We start from the raw sequence: 22016 nt of genomic DNA on the forward strand, positions 1-22016 counted from the left end.
ATATATGCCAGGCCTGGTGGCACACACCTGTGGTCCCAGCTACACTGAAGGCCAAGGCAGGAGGTTCGCTTAAGCCCAAGATGTTGAGGCTGCAGTGGGCTGTGCTTGCACCACTGCACTACAGCCTGAGTGACAGAGTGAGACCGTGCCTCAGAAAACAAAAGGTATTCTAGGCTCTGTCCACATTTCTCCTTATACCTTGACTCCAAGTGTATGTGTGTTTGCACATGCATGCACGCACATGCTCCACACATACACAGTTTTCAGCCACCTGGAAGTAATCCCTCAATGACCCACCACTTTTAAGTTAAGTATAATTTGAGGGGCCAAACAAATTTGGATTGGAGACCCAGCTCTGCCATGTGACTTTGGGTAGGGCATTTACCTCTTTGAATCTCAGTTCTCTTATCTGTAAAACTAGGGAAACAGTACTACCTAACTTATAGAGGAATAGTAAGAATTAAATTAATAATGCATATAAAGCACAATTCCTGGCATGTGTAGTGTTCATTATGTGTTACTATTATAAACAAAAATAACTTGGGCCAGGCACAGTGGCTCACACCTGTAATCCCAGCATTTTGGGAGACCAAGACTGGTAGATCACCAGGTCAAGAGTTCGAGACCAGCCTGGTCACTATGGTGAAACTTTGTCTCTATTAAAAATACAAAAATTAGCCCGGCGTGGTGGTGCATGCCTGTAAACCCTTCTACTTGGGAGGCTGAGGCAGAAGAATCACTTGAGCCCGGGATTCGGAGCTTGCAGTGAGCCGAAATCGCACCACTACACTCCAGCCTGGGCTACAGAGTGAGACTCTGTCTAAAAAAGAAAAGAAAAGAAAATAACTTGGCTCAGGTTCAGATGAAAAATACATTACAGACATGCAGATCGAACAGAAATTATTGAAGATGGATGATGTCTTGAAGAAGAACTCAAAACTTGGCTAGGAAAGAGAAAGGAGGATAAGCTGGAGAACAGACTGTGGAAAGGTCATCTGAGGCTTTGCAGTTTAAGGGTATTACCCAAAATCACCATTTGAAGTCATTTGTATGTAGCCCATTAGAAATGAGATTGAGGTAGGACATTGCTTTTATTGTCCAAACAATCAAGGTTGTTCTTTGGCAGCAAACCAAGTCAAAAAAGAACAGCTCTAAAATTTGTCATAAATGATATTCCCCTCTCTAAACAGTTCTGGTATTAGGAAGCTCAGAGAACTTGATCTTTATGAGAACCACGTAGAAACAGTTTATTCTTGTATTTTCACAATATTTTTACATACATTGTGGTTAAAACTTCCAGAGCCACTGGGTCATGTTTTGCTGGTTTAATTGCCAAAATGGTTGCAAGTAATTTGTGGATAAAATTATATCAGATGTACTTAAACATTTCACATGTCCAAGCTGTATTTACAAGGATAAAGATATATTATAACTACTCTCTAGTCTACATATGTTATAAACCTGAATCCTTCAGAGTTTATTAGCAATAAAACGTATTTCTTTATCTCCATTTGTTTCCTCCAACCTATAAATCAACAATATGCATTTTGTATTAGATGCCCATTCTTTTTTTATTCCTTTCCACTCATCTATCTCTTTCTGACAACTGTCACACCTATTCATGCTCTGAGAATTTTCATGGAGCAATGTCTACAATTACATCCTCATGAGAATGGATGCCCTGGCTTTGGCAATGGGTCAAATAAGAGCTCACAAATGTAAAAATTGATTAATGAACATTCTTGTATTTTAGAAGAGTGTTCCCAAGCACCATTGCAGGTGATATTTTTTAAATACCTTTCCTTTAAACATACACATACATACACATATACATTTCAGAACTAGTGAGTTCTTTTCATGAATATTTTTCACCTAAATAAAGGACATACATTTCCATATTTCATTATTTGTTAGATGTCTCTTGGTAACAGGAAGTTAAAGATTATAGGGACACTATGTTGACTAAATAGAAACCCCAGTCCAAATCCAAACTACCACAGCTCACACTAAACAGTGCACAATGGGTCCATGTTAGTGATGTTATGATCTACATTGGTTATGCAATGATCTGTAAATACTCTGTGATATAGTATAATTTTATAAGGCAAGGAATTGCTTTGTAACCCATATTTTAGGTCTTAAAACATATTTCAGTCAGAAAAATTAGGAAAAAATCTCAATGTAGATATATATAACAGTGGTTGTGAATGAAATACATTCTAATTGTTTGACTTATTTTTCAACTTCACAGGATTTTTTTTATGTTACAAAGCTACAGATTCTTTGACTTTCAGTTATCTGCAATGATGAATAAATGTGTGTGTTCTGACTGCAACTACCAACCATTTCTCCTTCTCATTCTCTTACCTGGGACCATCCTCTTCCCTGAGACAAAACAATATTGAATTTAGGCCAATTAACAACTCTAAAATGGCCTCTAAGTTTCAAGTGAAAGGAGAGTTGCATGTCTCTGACTTCAATCAAAAATTGGACATGATTAAACTTAGTGATGAAGGCATGTTGAAAGCTGAGATAGGCATAAAGTTAGGCTTCTTGTGCCAAACAGTGAGCCAAATTGCTAACGCAAGGGAAAAAGTTTTTGAAGAAAATTAAAAGTGCTACTTCAGTGAACATATGAATAATAAGAAAGCAAAACAGCCTTATTGCTGATATGGAGAAAGTTTTAGTGGTCTGGATGATTAAACCAGCCACAACACAACATTCTCTTAAGCCCAAAGACTAATCCAGAACAAGGCCCTAACTCTCTTCTATTCCATGAAGGCTGACAGAGATGTGGAAGCTGCAGAAGAAAAGTCTGAAGCTAGAAGAGGTTGGTTCATGAGGCTTAAGAAAAGAAGCCATCTCTATAATATAAAAGTTCAAAGCAAAGCAGCAAGTGCTGATGGAGAAGCTGCAGTGTATTATCCAGAAGACCTATCTGACATAATAGATGAAGGTGACTACACTAAACAACAGATTTTCAATGTAGACAAGACAGTCATCAAGTGGTAGATGCCATCTACAGTATTCACAGCTGGAAAGGAGCAGTCAATGCCTGGATTCAAAGCTTCAAAGGATAGACTGACTCTTGTCTATGGACTAAAGTAGCTGGTCACTTTAAGTTGAAGCCAATGCTCATTTACCATTCTGAAAAACTTAAGGACCATAAGAATTATGCTAAATCTACTCTGTCTGTACTCTATAAATAAAAGAACAACGTCCAGATGAAAACACATCTGTTTATAGATAGCATGGTTTACTGAATATTTTAAGTCCACCAGAAAAAAAAAAAAAAAGATTCTATCCAAAGTATTACTACTCACATAGGCAGTAAGCAAAGCTCACACCAGAACAATAACAATGAAATGGATTCAACCTAAGTGTCCATCAATAGATGATTGGATAAAGAAAATACTGTATATATACATAATCAAATACTATTCAGGAAAAAAAAAAGAACAAAATAATGACTTTTGAATCAATATGGACAAAACTGGAGACCATTACCCTGAATGAAATAACTCAGACACAGAAAGTCAAATACTTCATGTTCTCACTTAAAAGTGGGAGCTAGATGATGTGTACATATGGACATAGAGTATGGAATGATAGACAGTGGAGACTTGAAAGGTTGCAGGGGGGCTAGGAAGTGGGTGAATAATGAGAAATTACTTAATGCATACAACGTATGTTATTCTGGTGATGGATACCCTAAAAGCCCTGACTTGGCTACTACACAATCTATCCATGTATCAAAATTACATATGTACCACATAAATTTATACAGATAAATGCTTAAAATTACTGCTCATTGACAATGCACCTAGTCAACCAAGAGCTATGACGTAGATGTACAAGGAGGTGAATGTTGTTTGCAGGCCTGCTAACATTACATCCATTTTGCAATCCATGGATCAAAGAGAAATTCTGACTTTCAATTGTTATTATTTAAGAAATGCTTTTCATAAGGCTATAGCTACCATAGACAGTGATGCCTCTGGTAGATCTGGGCAATGTAAATTTAAAAACACCCTGAAAACTATTCACCTTCTAGGTGCTATTAAGAACATTCATGATTCATGGGAGGAAGTCATAATATCAACATTAACAGGAGTTTGGAAGAAGTGATTTGAGCCCTCATGGATAACTTTGAGGGGTCCATGACTTCAGTGGAGGAAGTAACTACAAACAGAGTATAAATAGAGAACTAGAATTACAAGTGGAGCCTGAATATATGATTGAATTGCTGCAATCTCATGATATAATGTTAATAAATGAAAAGTTGCTTACTATGGATGAGTAAATAAAGTAGTTTTGGTTTTGTTGTTTGTTTGTTTTGTTTGTTTTGTTTTGCTTTTGGAGATGGAGTTTCACTCTGTTGCCCAGGCTGGAGCGCGGTGGCACAATCTCAGCTCACTGCAACCTCTACCTCCTTGGTTCAAGCAATTCTCCTGCCTCAGCCTCCCAAGTAGCTGGAAATACAGGCATGTGCCACCACACCCGGCTAATTTTTGTATTTTTAGTAGAGATGGGGTTTCACCATGTTGGCCAAGCTGGTCTCAAACTCCTGCCCTCAGGTGATCCACCTGCCTCGGCTTCCCAAAGTGCTGGGATTACAGGAAGAAAGTAGTTTTTTTTTTTTTTTTTTTTTTTTTTTTTTGAGATAAAATCTACTCCTGGTAAAGAAGCTATGAAAATGCTGAAATGACAACAAAAGATTTAGGATATTACATAAATTTACTTGATAAGGCAACAGCAGGGTTTGAGAGGATTGAGTACCATTTTTAGAGAAGTTAGGCTGTGGGTAAAATGCTATCAAACAGCATCACACGCTACAGATAAATCTTTTGTAAACGGAAGAGCCAACTGATGCAGCAAACTTCATGGTTTTATGCTAAGAAATTGCCGCAGGTGCCCCTGCCTTTAACAAGCACCTTCCTAATCAGTCAGCAACCATCAACATCCAGGAAAGATGCTCTACCAGCAAAAAGTTTATGACTTGCTGAAGGCTGAGATGATTGTTAGCATTTTCAACAATAAAGTATATTTTAATTAAGGGATGTACATAGTATTTCTAGACATATCTAGGCTACTGCACACTTAAAAGACTACAGAATACTGTTAAAGTTACTTTTATATGCACTGAGAAACTAAAAAAAAAAAAGTGTGACAGCTTTATTGCAGTATTGGCTTTATTGCAGTATTGACTTTATTGCAGTGGCCTAGAATCAAACCCACAATATCTCTGAGGTATTCCTGTAGCTGCAAATAGATAACCAGCTGACAAACTACTGTGACTACCCTCTTCAAGCAAAGGCATTAGGCAAACTGTAAGCCTAAGAGGCAGAAAAGCAGGCATCATCAGCCTCTGCCAACAGCCACTGTAAGTAAAAATACAAATAGGCGTGCACCAATCCGTTTGGGCACATTCATGCTCCTGGTCAACATGTACATAGAGAGCAAAGTAGGCATTCAAGGCTGTATAGGCACATGTATGTCTTTGTGTGTGCTATCAGGGGATTGCAAGTTTATTGCTAAAAATTAAGCCTGGATTAAAATTTGAAACAATGCACAAGCAATATAATTAGGATTCTACATTTATTTTTATGATTATAATTAAGTGAGTATTATCAAAGCTAAGTATTAGAGGGGAAATAATTTCCCCAGAAAGCAAAGTTTATGAATACTTGAAAAAACTCTCAAAGCGATCAAAGAATTTGGCATAGTGATTAGATGAAATATGTATAAACCAAATTCTATTCCTTTAAGTTGATGGCCTTCCTTTTCTATTTCAGATATTAGTTTATTTATTCTTTAGCCTGTTGCACACTATTAAAGAGAGTTAAACACTCATAGGGGAGGCCCCAAGATGCCACAGGAATGATCAAGATTCAGCATGCATCAGTCTTTAGGGAAGGAGATGTGTTGTAAGAGTCCTGGTATTTCCTTAACCTTCAGGAAGATGAAGGCATATTCCTTCAACAAGGACATATGCTTGGGGCATCTATGAGAAGGAAAGATCTGCTTCATATAACAAAGCTTCAGAAGATTTCACTTCCCCAGTTTTCAATATGATAAATAAGAATATATAGAGATTGTTAAAAATCATATCTAGCCCATGGCTATTTTCAAAATGACTTGCTACAATATAAATGAATCCTTGCATTTAAAGGACAGTAAATAGAAAACCAGATGAGGTATCACTGACAAAATACTGTCCCTGTTGATACGGCATCAAGCAAAAAGAACCAGACACAGATGCACACAGCACGTTGTCTGCACTGTGCAGCAGCTCCTCAGTCAAAGCTGGGTTGCATTTAAAAGTAAGTATTTCTTCTATGACCCAGCTGCAAGGAGCCTGAGAAATTATATTGCAGAAGATGTCTTAGTTAGGGTAAGTTATTCAGGATTTTCAGAAATCTTAAGAAAAGTTTACATTTTGTTTTTGCCTGCCCAAATCTCTCCCAGCACTATGCCCATTGCCTCATCAAAACCCAGTGAACTCCTTTTGCTTACTTGGGATAATTTCTAGATTGAATGAACGGCAGAATTTCGGAGTCTTGACTAGATGGAGGCAGTAGTAAATCTCGAAATCGTTCTGTCAAAAGAAAAATAAACATCAAGCTGTGAAAAGATAAAAGTCAAGAAAATAATTTCAAAATGGAAGTATTTCCTATTGGTTTATTTTGTTAGCCATTTTGACTGTATATTCATCCTTTATTAGAAATTTACCCACCATTTTATGTATTACTAATATATATATAGTATATGTGTGTGTGTGTGTGTGTATATATATATATGGATGGATTATAATATTTTAATCATAAATACATATGTAGCCATTAAGGATAAATAGGTATAAATATATAAATAATATATTTTCATATATATTTATTTTAAATATATAAAATTAAGCCTGGATTAATATCTGAAATAGTTATATTTATCCTATAAATATTTATAATATATACATTTCTACATATACATATTTCTCATATATAAATATAAAAATACATATCTTTTTTCCTTAATGGTAACATACCTTTATGATCAAATCTTATCATTGAAAGGTTAGGGAACACATACATGACCAATAAACATACTAAGATATGCACAGTCTCATTAGTAACCCATGCAATGTGAATCAAAACCAGACACCATTAAGTAGCATTTACGTCATGTAGCTGTCAATTGACAGAAATTAGTCTCCCAAGACCAACTGTTGGAGAGGATGTTGATCAACCTAAGCTCTTATACACTGCTGGTGGGAGTCCAAATTGGTACAATAGCTTTTGAAGACAAGTTGGCATTATCATTTAAGTTTTACTTTTGCACAGTCTGTGGCCCAATATTTCCATTCTCAGGGATACACCCTGCAGAAACTTCCACATGTGTCTTAGACAGCAAGTATGAGAATGTTCACAGTAGCACCACTCATAGAACAACATAAATGGAAGCAGCTCAGTTGCTCATTGACATGAGAGAATGGACGTTTGTGCTTATTCACAAAATGAAGTACTAACTGAAGTGAAACTGAATGATTTCAGTTACAAATAAAAACATAATGAATCATATTAATATAATGTTGACTGAAATAAAATCTCAGCAGATTACATATAACAGAACATAATTTTTATTGAGTTAAAAAAACTAAGCAATGTATTATTTAAGTATGATATATATGAAATAAAGCAAACCAATTAAAAAGGAAGGACATGCAAAATTCAGAATAATGATTATCTTTTAGGAAAGGTAGGGGGATGAAATAGGAGAGAAGCAAAAGGGCAAATGTAAGTAATTGTTGGTGTTTCATATATATTAATGGTAATATCAAAAATGAATAAATGAATGAGTGAATGATGACCAGGAAAAGACCAATAATGACTGCATATCATGAACTAAGAATTGATTTAGTAAACTTCAGTGCATATGAATTCATAATGAAGAAAAGAGAGAAAATAGGAAGGGGAGGGGAAGAGGAAGGGAGAAAGAAAAGGGAAAAAAAGAAAGACAAAGGAAAAAATCCTAGATGTTACCTTGGAAATACTTACACTGCATAGCTATCTGCATGGCATAGAGTATGCACATTTTCAGGAATAGGTATGCATTACCTCTAAAGTCATACCTATGGAAAGGCATCCTTGATCCCTCCATTACTTTTTTGTTCTCTCTTCCTGCCCAGTTTGGAATAGGCTGGAACTACTGTATACTCCCAGTACACCTTGTGCTTCCACCTTCACAGAATTTATCACACTATGTTTTATTGTTATATGTATTTATCTCTCTATCCTTCTTTCTTCTTCTAGTAGATGAGAATTGTTCCACCAAGATACAGAATGTTATCTAATACATAATTAAGGCACTGGATAAATATTTGTTGAAGAAATATTTCCAACATCTATTTTTACTGGACAGAGAAAACTGTTTGTTAAGGTTAATCATAATAACTCCCAGCAGAGACCAAACGGTCATATGTCAACCATGAACAGCAAGTGGACCCATACTCCTGTCTTGACACAGTCACACAGTCAGGCTTAACTCCCAGCTGCAGTAAATCCATCACTCACTGAAGGTGAGCATTTCCACAAAATGATGAAAATACACACTTGATGACAATTGCCATTTCCTAGTTTATGAATAGCTAAATGTTAAATTATTTGGAATATGGCAGTCACAAAGTGGCCAGTGCTTCCTGAGAAGCAGAATGTATATTTTATCTTCATATTTATTAAAACATACTGAATCAGAGATACGTAACTGGCTTCTACTGGTTTTTTTTTCTCTCAAAATTCTGACATTTCTTACAATGTAGGTAAGGAGGAACTAATGAGATGCAAACACAGATGTGCTTACACTCTGAAGTCTAGAAATCCAAAAAAAATTCTGTTTTTCTCTAATTATACTCTTTAATATTAGTTCATATTTTTAAATATTATATTATTGGCTGATATTTGGGCTGATATTACTCTTTTTAATTTATAAAATTAACATTTCTTTCAATCAAATGACTAGTAAACTTTCCGATGATAAATAACCCTTGGTTTTCAGTCTACTTGCCAGTTTATGGAGTACTCATTAAATGAGTAACGTGTAATGCTCTATCTTTTCAATTTTTTTCCCACTTAGCCTTTTCCTAAAATGAGTCTTGAAAAATCAAGCCAAAACCCAACAGCAAAAACTTTACGTATCAAGTAAAGAACTGTTAAATCAAACAGCTATATGTGTTATGATATTCCTTGAAAGGTAATAGTATAAAGTTTAGTGAATTTCTCCCACACTTGTAAAAGCAAGCAAAAATCGGAATTCTTAGTGCACACAACTGTAATATAATACATCCTTTTCGCAGCAATAAGTTTTTCTCTTTTTACATAACCATAAAGGACATATGACAATAATTTCAGAGAAAAGAATCTCTGCAGAAGACATATTGACAGGACTAAAAACACATACACAGATGCACACGTGTGTGCATACACACACACAGAGCAAAAGCAGCATAGAAGACATCACTTATAAAGCTATAAGGAAATCTATAACTAATGTTCCTATATTTGGAATATCCTTTAATCAGATTATCATAAATACAAAGAATACCAAGCAAACATATCTTGAATAGCTATCGTGGTTGTCAAAAAGAGTTCATAGGCAGGGCATGGTGGCTCACACCCATAATCCCAGCACTTTGGGAGGCTGAGGCGTGTGGATCACCTGAGGTCAGGAGTTTGAGACCAGCCTGATCAACATGGTGAAACCCTGTCTCTACTAAAGATACAAAAAATTAGTTGGGTGTAGTGGTGGGTGCCTGTAATCCCAGCTACTCAGGAGGCTGAGGCAGAAGAATCACTTGAACCCAGGAGGCAGAGGTTGCAGTGAGCTGAGATCCTGCCATTACACTCCAGCCTGGGCAAGAAAAGCGTAACTTAATCTCAAAAAAAAAAAAAAAAAAAAAAAGAAAAGAAAAGGAAAGAAAAGAAAAGAAAAGGAAGGGTTCATATATAAACAGAAAACACAGAACTTTAAAAGCATGTCTTTTAAAAAATTTTATTTTTATCATTATATTAATAAATTCTTAAATGTGAACAATTAATTTTATCTTATAAACACATACTGATCATTTATTTCTTTATAAAAATAGATAAATGATAACAATTATCCTTAGAAAAGTTCAAGTAAATGGAAAAATTATTTATAGTTATTTAGTCCTTTAGTCTCACAGATTTTTGCCTATCAGTTGTTTAATTAGCATCCTATTGTCTATTTGATTATGAGGAAAAGGCCAAAATAATTTGATGTTTTATTCGTTAAGTAAAAAAAAAAAAAGATATATTAATGCTACTTCTTTTGCAGCAAAATGTCAAACCAGATGATCTACTTTCTCAGCAGGCTCAAACTGTTTCTTAAGAAAATGGCACAGTTATCCAAATACTACAGCTCAGTCCTTTCACAGGACTTCTTAGAAGAAATTCATTAAAGCCACTGGAAAAAAAAAAAAAAAAAAACAGGATTTTCTGGGAAGTGATACTGTGATGAGCTGACTAACGATGTTATAATGTCTGAACATGATTTTCTACCAGTAGGAGATATATCTTAATTAACACAAGCTTTTGTAGACTTTCACCCACTCTTTCTTTCTCCCATTCAATCAGCAAAAAGATTATGAGGCTCTTAGACCTGGATGACATACTGCACACAATTACATTAATTTGCATTCTCTGGTTAATCAACTGTGACACAATATACTTAATTATTTGAAAAAAATCCAAAGCATCCCATATATGTGCATATATGTGTTGGATCTCTTGATAGTAGTGTTGTTTAGATAAATTGTTTCAACTGTCATTACATCATAAATCCTGAAAAAAATTCTGCAATACAATGTTCTCTTAATGAAAACAACATACCCAGCAATAAAAATAATTTTAAATCCAAAAAAAAAAGAAAACAAAGATGAGAAAATTAAAATATTCTTGCCAATTCTAATTGAAACTTTTTCTACATCTTTTTGTGACCAACATGTTTCATTTTCTCCTTTGCAGAAAATGACCAATCTGTAATCCACCCCAATATGCAGAATATACCAAATGCAATAAGGCTTTACATAACAATAAAAAGCAGTAGACTTTTTTTTTTTTTTTTTTTTTTGAGATTGGAGTCTTGCTCTGTCACCCTGGATGGAGTGCAGTGGCATGATCTCAGCTCACTGCAACTTAGCAGTATGCAAACCTATTCCTGGGATGAGAAGAAAATAAAACCTCCTACCACTACAAAAAAAAGAAAGAAAAGAAAGAAAAAAATATATAAAAAACAAAAGTAACAATGATTAATGCTATTCTTGTATAACCTAAAGATCCTTTGCATCTAGAGATGTGATCACTGTCACATAATTAGTTTTTTTGACAGCAACCTAAGAAGCTGTTTGCTAGAGGGACCCAGACAGGTTTTGCCAATTCCAAATCATTGTTTTCCTTCAGGTAATCCCCCTTCCCTAACTGCCTTTCTATAACCTCCTCTATAAAAATGAATATTTTAACTGTTTTGAGTATTAGATTTTTCAGGGCAATAAAAAAAGTCATATAAAATATTTCTAAGGGAGACAGTATTTCCCTAACAAAAGGTACTTGAACAGAAGTTCTTTGCATTTTTATTAATAGGTTAAATTTTTTTTTATCTTTCTCTTAACGCTCACATTATACTAATTTGCTGGTTTTAATTTTTTTTAAATGGCATCAAAATGAAATCCTTAAGGGACATTAAAGATTAAGACTCTATTAAAGTCTTTACCTGAGTTTTAAAAACACCTAGTATATTGTAACCTATTAATAGTATTGGAAGTTATATTGCAAGGAATCAGACAGTACCTCATACCCCAAAAAAGGTCAATAAGATGAATGCACCATAATATTGATATTATTTCACATTTTTTGGCAATATAGCCTGAGGATTACTTCTTAATGCAGGAAATATTATCAGAGAGTGCAGTATTTAGCAGCAACAGGTCATAAGAGAAAAGACACTGTTGCCAAGTAAATCTTTTTTTTTTTTTTTTTTTTTTTTTAGCTGGGGGTGGCTCTGTTTCCCAGCCTGGAGTGCGGTGGCGCAATCTCGGCTCACTGCAAGCTCCGCCTCCCGGGTTCACGCCATTCTCCTGCCTCAGCCTCTCCGAGTAGCTGGGACTACAGGCGCCCGCCACCACGCCCGGCTAATTTTTTGTATTTTTTAGTAGAGACGGGGTTTCACCGTGGTCTCGATCTCCTGACCTCGTGATCCGCCCGCCTCGGCCTCCCAAAGTGCTGGGATTACAAGCGTGAGCCACCGCGCCCGGCCGTAAATCTTAAGTATTCTTACCACACACAACAAAGGTAACTATTAGAGGTGATAAATACGTTAATTAGCTTGAGTGTGGTAATCACTTCACAATGCATAGGTATACCAGAGATATGTACTCCCTGAAAATACATAATTTTACTTGTCAATTATACCTAAATAAAGCAGAAAAGAAATTCTCTTGGAAAAAGAAAAAATAAAAGAAACAACACTCAACTGGTTGTCAGAGAGCCTGAGTTCTTGACCTATGTCTGCCTCTATTCTTAATTCCTTTTCTGAACTCACAACTGAGTCAGATGAGTTCAGTGATCTTTAAGCCACCTTTTAACTTTGAGTTGCTTAAAAAATATTTGCTTATATTCTCAAACTTTGCATCTGACAAAGAACTAGTTTCCAGAATCTACAAGGAATTAAAACAAATCAGCAAGAAAAAAAACAAATAATCCCAACAAAAAGTGGACAAAGGACATGAGTAGACATTTCTCAAAAGAAGACATACAACAGCTAACAAACATGAAAAAATGGTCAACATCACTAATCATCAGGGAAATGCAAATTAAAATCACAATGAGATGCTACCTTACTACTGCAAGAATGGCCATAATTAAAAAGTCTAAAAACAATAGATGTTGGTGTGGATGTGGTAAAAAGGGAACACTTTTACACTGCTGGTGGGAATGTAAATTAGCATAATGATTATGGACAATACATGGAGATTCCTTAAAGAACTAAAGGTAAAACAACCATTCAATCCAGCAATCTCACTACTAGGTATCTACCCAAAGGAAAAGAAGTCATTACATGAAAAAGACACGTGCACATGCATGTTTACAGCAGCACAATTCACAACAATAAAGATATGGAATCAACCTAAGTGCCCGTCAACTAACAAGTAGATAAAGAAAATGTATATATACAACATGGAATACTACTCAGCCATAAAAAGGAACAAAATAATGTCTTTTGCAGCAACTTGGATGGAGCTAGAGGCCATTATTGTAAGAGAAGTAACTCAGGAATGGAAAACTAAATATCTTGTGTTCTCACTTATAAGTGAGAGCTAAGCTAACCTTTGAGGACTCAAAAACATAAGAAAGATATAATGAACCTTGAGAACTCTGGAGGGGGAATGTTGGAAGTGGGGTGAGGGATAAAAAACTACATATTGGGTACAGTGTACATTGCTTGGGTTGGATGATGGGTGCACTAAAATATCAAAAATCACTATTAAGGAATTTATACATGTAACCAAAAACTACCTGTACTCCAAAAACTATTGAAACAAAACAAAACAAAAAAAGAATATTTGCTTAAGGAATGAAAAGAAATCTTATTAAAGTCACTGAAAGGGATTGGGCCACATGTCTTTGTTTGACTGGGACTATTCTGGTTTATGCCTGCTGTCCTAGCATCCTGCTGTATTTCATATTCACATGAGATTTTATTTTTAATTAAATATTAATAAGAAAATAAGCTAGGGGTCATGTAGTTGATACAGAGAAGTATCCCCCAAGTGCCTCTTCAGTGAAGAACTTGTTGCCCAGCTGTGGAGAGTGCAGTTGGCAGGCAATCTCCAGCTGTCAGTTCCATCAGGGTCGGCCTCAGATGCAAAGCAAATACCTCTCACAGAGCAGCTCACATCCAGTGACTGAACAAGGCAAGGATATTTCAGCACTACACAGGCAACTCTAATGGGCAATATTTGCTCTAGATCTTTCCATCAATTTGGCTGGGCTTTGTTGAACTTGCCTTGTTTCAAATTCTTCCTTCAACCAAACCCTCTTTGTTCTCTTTCCTGTCATGGGTATTGATCCCTAATAAGCATTTTACATTACAAACACACACACACACACACACACACACACACACACACACACACACACACAGCTTCTAGCTAATCCAACCCGAAACAGAGGTGCTTCATGGATCTCCACTTTGTACTGAGAACTTCTACCAAGTTCTCGGCTACTATGGGGTGTGATGCATGTGCATGTGTTTAAGTAGAATAAAGATCAGCAATAAATAATTTCTCTTTTTCCAGAACCTTCCAGATGTTACATAAATAATACCTCTATGTCATGTGCAGGCGGTCACTGTCAATCCATTTTGATTACTCTTCCAGCCATGCTGTCCAGTATCTTGATCATGCCCACCTTGACTCTATCAGTTAAGTATTGCCTGTTGGCTCCTGATCATATATAATAGCTTTTTATTTTATCTATATCTTGTTTGAATTTTTAATTTTTAGATTTGTTCGAATTTTAGTTTTTAGTACTTATCTAAAAGCAATCTATCAATCATCTATCTATACGTGTGTGTGTGTATGTGTGTGTGTATATATATATATACACACACATATATATATTTAAAGAGTAGATGTAGGGCATGGATGTGCACACTACCACACATGAACATATTTTCAAGAGTAGCTGTCATTCATACTCCCCATATTATAGATCTTGGAGTATTATCCCCTCCTCCAACTTCCAAGGAAAACACCACACCAATGCAGACACACAATATAAACAAACACACACACACACATGTTGCTTGAAATAGAAGGTACAAATGAGTTTTCTCACAACATGTAGGAATTACTATTTAAATATATAGACACAAAATGTGAACATCTAAAATAAGTGATTTCTCAGTAACACTTCTCAGCATGCACTGTAAGTCAGGCACCAAGTGAGGTTCTTCATGGGCTAAAGATCTAGCAGAGACGAGGCCTAAATAATGTGCTTCTTTCCCTTTTTAAATAATTTTGTAATCACATTCTAAATTCTTTATCAAAAGATACAAACACTACAAGTAAATAAGTGCTAAAGGTATGCTCTGAGAGTTTGGAACAGAACAGTCAACTTAGCCTGGATATGCTGGTAACAAAAAGCAAAAGAAGCAGAGAGGCTTTATAAAAAATAAAACAAATCAACAAAGGAAGTCCTTTTGAGCCATGGTACTAGATAAGTTGAATATTTTTGCTCTGTTACATATGTATCAATAATCTATAATGATAGAAAACTTAGAATTGAAAGTAAAATCAGTATTTTGGATAATCAGAACTTCATCAGTTAAATTATGTTTTATTCACTTTTTCACTCATCTAACAAACTTTTATTGAGTACCTATTATTTGTCACATACTGTGAATAAAACAAATTATTATCACCAAGGCAGTTCTGTTTGTTAAACACACACCAAAAATGCCAGGACAACAACAGAACTTCAATGCCATTATAGCTACTTGAAAATAATTTAGAATGTAATTACAAAATTATTTAAAAAGGGAAAGAAGCACATTATTTCTAGGGATTTAAAGAAATTAATGGTTTGTCAAAATTTGGTGTTTATTTTCCCTAGAAATATGCATATTAATCTTAGAAAAACAAATTCCTTCTAAAAAGAAGAATTAAAGGGCACACTTAGAGTACATCCATACCAACTAGAAAGATATGGAGCATACATCTCCCTACTGAAAAGTTTGTTTAAATCAAGCGAATGTCTTTATTACCATGGTAACTCAATAATAATACATGGTAATACATAGTAATATATGGTAACTCAATAGTAACAATATTTATAATAGTAACAACAGTTGCTATTTAAACCATTGCTTTCAAATAAACACGAGAGGCACTCAAATTAGTACTACTTTACATAAACCAGGATATCAAGTTGCAACTTATTAAAGACATAGGCAGGCCAGGTGTGGTGGCTCATGGCTACATTCCCAATATTTGAAAGCTTGAAGCCAGGGATTTGAGACCAGCCTGAGCCACACAGCAAGACCCTGGCTCTTCAACAAAGTTTAAAAAATTAGCCAGATGTGGTGCTGTACACCTGTAGTCCTCGCTACTTGGGAAGCTGAGGCAAGAGGATTGCTCAAGCCCAGGATTTTGAGGCTGCAGTGAGCTATGATTATGCTACTGCACACCAGGCTAGGTGACAGAGTGAGACCCTGTCTCTCTCTCTCTCTCTCTTTCTCTCTCTCTGTATGTGTGTATATATATGTTTACATACACACATACATATATACGCACACATATATATTTGCCCATATATGTTACATATGTAGGCAAATCTTGTGTCATAAGATTCTAGGATTCAAATGAAAATGATTTATAATTCTAGAAGAAAATAAAATGATTTACAATTCCAGAAGAAAAAACCCTGTCAGTTGCATGTTCTGGTTATATAAAACTATCTTTTTTGCAAATATTAAGGCCATGTCAAAGTAATATAAAAAACAGAATTTTATACTGTCTTACATAAGGGGAAAAAAATCCCTAAACCCATACATGTAATTTTCAGAAGATAAGATGTATGTACAACCAGAGCTAATCAATGAATAAGAACACTAATAGGAAAACAATATAAACAACATAAAAATCCTCTACTTGTCATGTATTCTCCACAGTATTCCCGTAATATTTTCTGAACTATACCAAAATTTATCTACTATCATTCACATGTTATGTGGAATTGAATTATCTGTATATTAGAATTTATTTCTTTCAAAATAATTATACCCTTTTACAGCAATAATGAACTGAGAAATTAGGAAACAACTCCCTCAATTTGGTATGTTGTAGACAAGGAAACTAAAAACCAACCAGCTGGCTGATTGTGTCAAGGTCACATGGCTAGAAAGAGGCAAAGATACTTAAAGAATTAAGACAAAGACAAGACAAAAACACTCACAGTCCAGGGTTCTTTCCACTGCCATCATACTGCCTTATTCTCTCCTGAGAATATACAGTACTCCCTTTTCTCCCCTCCCTCCTTTTACTTTCTTCTTGCCTAAGGATTACAGGATAAGAGAAAGCTTAGCAGGGTCATATGCCATCTGCATGCCTTAACACCTGGTACTTTTAAATACTGTAAGGTCTGAAGGTAGACAATGCAGTATTACACAAAGGAAGATTATTTAATGGATCCTTTTATTTCCAGGTGGAGCAGAGTGATAAAAGTCTATTTCTGTGATACTCATTATTTTGCTTCTTATTTGTTAAACACACTATTTAAAAAAAATCAAAAGCAGTTTTTGAAAGAACTACAGACAGACTTCTTGGCCCCTAAATACATCAATGAATCAATGCCTAGAACTGGATTTCTTATAAAATATAAATTCTCTTTTATTGCCACAGAGGCTAAACTATAACAAAAAATGAAAGAGTGGGAAAAAAAAAAACAGTTTCAAAGAAAGTGAAGGCAAATAACAGAGACATTTGGGTAAACACATTATTGCTACTAAGCTTTTACAATTCACCTTTTAAGAAAAATGTTATATTTTCATTTGTCACATCAAATGCATTTTTTAAACAATGTTGGCTTTCACCAAAAGAAACACCTCAAACTGAGCAAGACTCAGCTCCATACTAATTCAGTTCCTGGTTTCTGCACAAACTGAATACATCTTAGACATATATTCAAGAAAAAAACAGGCCATTTTATCCAAGACCAAGAACCCCCCCCCCCAAAAAAAAACCAGGAGATTTTCTTTTATGTTTCATGAAGTTCAAATCTAAAGACCCCAGCAAATAAAATCAATGCCATGCAATATATGAGCCTTTAAAGCCAATATAAAACAGCCATGTAGTGAGTCTTCTCTGTTCTTAAATAGAAGATGGCTTGGCCGAAGACCAAGACTATGGATCAGGAAAAAACAACAAGCAAATACATAAAATGCTTAGCAAGTGTATCAAGAAAATGAGTGCTTAAGAATGTTCCTGATAATAACGATAATGGCACAAAACCCTTGTCCTTTTGCTTCCTTTGAAATTACTTAGTCCATTAACACTAGGCTCATTTGGCAAACCGACATATGCCTTCTTAGCCATTCAGTACATTATGTCACATTTTTGACATTGATTAATAAATTATGTTACCAAGAAAATCCCTCATAATTGTTATTTTCTTCCACGTTACATAGTAAAATCAAGTAGAAAATACTGGATAACAGAGACTCTAAACAACTTTTAGGAACAGAACAATTCCAATAAAAATATAACAATCCATAAAAACAAACCACTTCACCATAATAACTACTTCCAGGTCCAGTAATTATATGATTTGTTTATTTTCAAAACTAAAAATTAACATTTTGGCCAGGCACAGTAGATCACTCCTGTAGTCACAGCACTTTGGGAGGCCAAGGTGGGCTGATCGCTTGAGCCCAGGAGTTTGATTAGCGTGAGCAACATGGCAAAACCCTGCCTCTACAAAAGATATAAAAATTAGCCAGGCATGGTGGTCTGAGCCTGTGGTCCCATTTACTCAGGAGGCTGACATGTGAGGATCCATAGATCCTTTCATAGATCCTGGAAGGTCAAGGCTGCAGTGAGCCATCACCATATCACTGCACTCTAGCCTGGGAGACACAGCAAGACCTGTCTCCAAAAACTGAAAAGAAAAAAAAAAAGGAACATTGTGAAAATTGGATAGAAAACAAAAATTTGGTATTTACTCCTATGTTTGGGTTTGTAAAATGGCTGGAATGAATAAAACTTAATGACTGGTGAATTCTTTATTTACTAAGCAATTTCTGTAGTATTTTAAGAGAGCTGTCACCTACTAAAAAACATGACAGCATATATTTAATGTTCATAAAATGAGAAACTAAGGGAAAAACAATTTATCCTCTTTCCTGAGAATGGATGGGCACTTAAATTGTAGTACACATAAAATGCGCCTCTCATTTTCCTGATAAAAAAATTTCCTTGATTTCTGAGGCTGTAGAATTTATGCCCAGTTCATATTCATTGAATGATTTGTTATATTGTGATAGTAAATAAGCCATGTTAAGTTTCAGCATTATCCTAAATGATTTCCACATAGACTCACATGAGGCTAGAACTACAGTGTTTCATTATACAAAGCATATATACTTTAAGATACAATAAGTTAATCCTCATCCTGACACAGATCCATCTAGATATATACACAAGTAGTTGCATCTGTATTTGCCATTCATCTTCTGCTGCTAATCACAAGCCAGATCAGTATAAAACCAATCATTCTCATAGTTCTGGGGAAATGTAGAAACAGGAAGAATTTAGAAATAGGCCCATTTGCTATGTGCCTCTAATGTACACTAACTCTCTCCACTTACTGGTCTCCAATGCACTCAGTAATTCACAGCAATATGTACCATCGCCAGACCTTTCCTTGGCATCTTCCTAATGACATGATTTTTATGAGGCTAACAGTGATATTGCTCAGTCCCATTTATTTATTTATTTATTGGCTTGTTGCAGCAACCATAGATCACTCCTTTCTCAAAACTCAAAAGATAAAGTCTTCCATTTGCTTGGCACTAAAAAATCTTTAATGTGATGTATTTGCCTCCAGCCTAGTCTTCTTCCTTTCTATTTGATATAACACTGGCAGGGTGACCCATATAAAGGGCAAATTTGATTTCAGTTCCTGTTTAAAACTCCTCAATATTTCACCAGCATCTTTTGGGAAAAGACCAAGTTTCATAGCAAGATCTGCAAGCTCTTCCTTGGCCTAATATTTGGATGCCACCCCAGCCAGGCCTCCCAATAGCATGACATTTTCCTGACATTCCAAGCTAGTTCACCCTTCTGAGCCATTCAAGCTATTTTTTCTCCCTGGAATAATCCCCCACTCTAGGCAAGTTCTATATATCTCTAACACTCAGTTTGACCCAGAAATCCTCCCAAGTTTTCTTCCCAGAAACCTGTACATCTTCCATTTGCTCCTGGAATTATATCCTAAATCTCTCCAGCAATATAAAACTTCCTCTCTCCACTTCATTCTCATCATTCAAATGAGTGTATAAATATATTATAACATATTTAGTATATTGTTATAATCATTATAAAATAATCATATATCTTTAACTTATATCTTCCTTGTCCTTATTTCCTCCTTTCAGCTGCTGACTTATTTCTTTATTTCACTTTACATACAAACTTCTTAGAATTTATCCAGTGGTATTCTGGCAAATGTTTAATAGCCAGGTCTAATGATGGATAAATACGTAAGACCTACTTTATGGTTGTCTTTGTTAGAGAGCTGCTATAACAAAATACCACAAATTAGTTAATTTATAAACAACAGAAATTTATTTATCACAGTTCTAAAGTCTGGGAAGTACAAGATCAAGGCACCAGCAGCTTTGATGCCTGGTAAAGTCTGCTCTCTGCTTCTAAGATGGCGCCTTACTGCTGTGTCCTTCCATAACAGAAGAGTAAAAGAGGCAAAGGGAGAGGAACACAAATGGTAGAAGAGCAGAAGAGAGTGAATCAACTCCCTCAAGCCCTTTCATAAGGCACTAATCTAATCCATGAAGGCTTTATTCTCATGATTTAATCATCTCCTAAAAGTCCTACCTCTTAATATTATCATACTGGTGATTAAATTTCAACATATGAATTATAGGGGACACAGTCACACCATGGGAATGATGTTGGTCAATTTCTGTGGAATAACTACTATCACTGTGAGTGATGGGAAGCTATCAGACATGACTTCACTGACTATGGGGGTGGGAAGAGAAGCACATTCTCTCAAGCGCTAGGAGCTAACCCAAGCATACTGCCAGATTGGTCTATACTTACCAGCTCCACATCCTCTCTTACTTTTGTTGTCTCTTAAACTTTTTAAAGATACAGTTTTACAGATATAAAATACTCTCTTACTTTTATTATCTCTTAAACTTTTTTAAGATATATATTTTTAAAATATCTCATTTATGGAGCTATTTTAAACCTGTTTTTTAGTCCCTGTACGCTACAACTGCAATTCCCCCATATATTTCTCCTCTTTATTCAGGGCTTTGTTCAGAGAGTTTTTCTAATCTTGTATAACAGTGCAGATCCAGGCAGAAACACGACTGCATAAGTTAAGTGGAAGAAGTTCATTAGAGGGAACTAATGACTCAGGTGAAGGAAGAAGTGAGAAGCCAAATTGAGCACAGTGAAAAAATACAAAGAGTGGAAGAAAATTACTACCATCCACAGGGGCTGGTAGGACATAGGGTATAGGTGAGGCTACTACAATCTATAAACCATGGCTAAATGGCAGGAGATAGAGTCACACCAAAACATCTCCAAAACAGTGATAAACTCCCCGTGGCGCGTGGACCAAAACACAATCTCTATAAGAGCAGAGACTTTGTCACTTTTGTTCAATGCTGTATCTCCAGTGACTAATAAACAGTCTGGAACATAGTAGCTGTTTAACATACATTTGATTATTAGCCAAAGTTAGTAGTTTAAATATTATCTTCCACAAATGACCAATCATTGTAATTCACTAGTCAGGGCAACAGTAACAACAAAAAGAGTACTTCCAGGCACTCCTTTGGGTATAAAGCAGTTGATAATGAATATTTATTATAAGTTTAAAGTTTACATTGTATGAACATGAATTATGTAAAATCTGTGAGATTCCATATATCCAAATACGATTTATTTATTTATTGGCTTCTTGCAGCAACCAAAAGCTATTCACAGTGATATCTAATGTAAGGTGGTTGATGTAATTGGCCTAAAGTATGTTGTCATAATAAAGTAATAACATTAATATAACTTAGTGTGGTTATAATCTGACATAAAAGGAGTTTCCAAAAATGAAAAAAAATACTTTAAACACGTAACACATGTTGTTTTAATCTTTTCATTAAAAATCTGAATAAAGCCTATAACACGACTGGCTCCTACAGTG

At 35.3% G+C, this 22016-nt stretch overlaps 1 protein-coding gene across 4 annotated transcripts in view; it reads right to left on the reverse strand.

The window, feature by feature from the left end:
• Positions 1-22016, reverse strand: part of NOX4 (NADPH oxidase 4) — a 170247-nt gene that overhangs the window by 21809 nt on the left and 126422 nt on the right. For all 4 annotated transcript variants that reach the window (XM_032167132.2, XM_032167129.2, XM_032167128.2 and 1 more), the window contains one exon: positions 6517-6598. In XM_032167132.2, coding sequence (XP_032023023.1) covers positions 6517-6598 — 82 coding nt within the window. The remainder of the gene's footprint in view (positions 1-6516; positions 6599-22016) is intronic.

The sequence above is a fragment of the Hylobates moloch genome, unplaced genomic scaffold (assembly GCF_009828535.3).
Source record: "Hylobates moloch isolate HMO894 unplaced genomic scaffold, HMol_V3 SCAFFOLD_11, whole genome shotgun sequence".
Taxonomy (NCBI): domain Eukaryota; kingdom Metazoa; phylum Chordata; class Mammalia; order Primates; family Hylobatidae; genus Hylobates; species Hylobates moloch.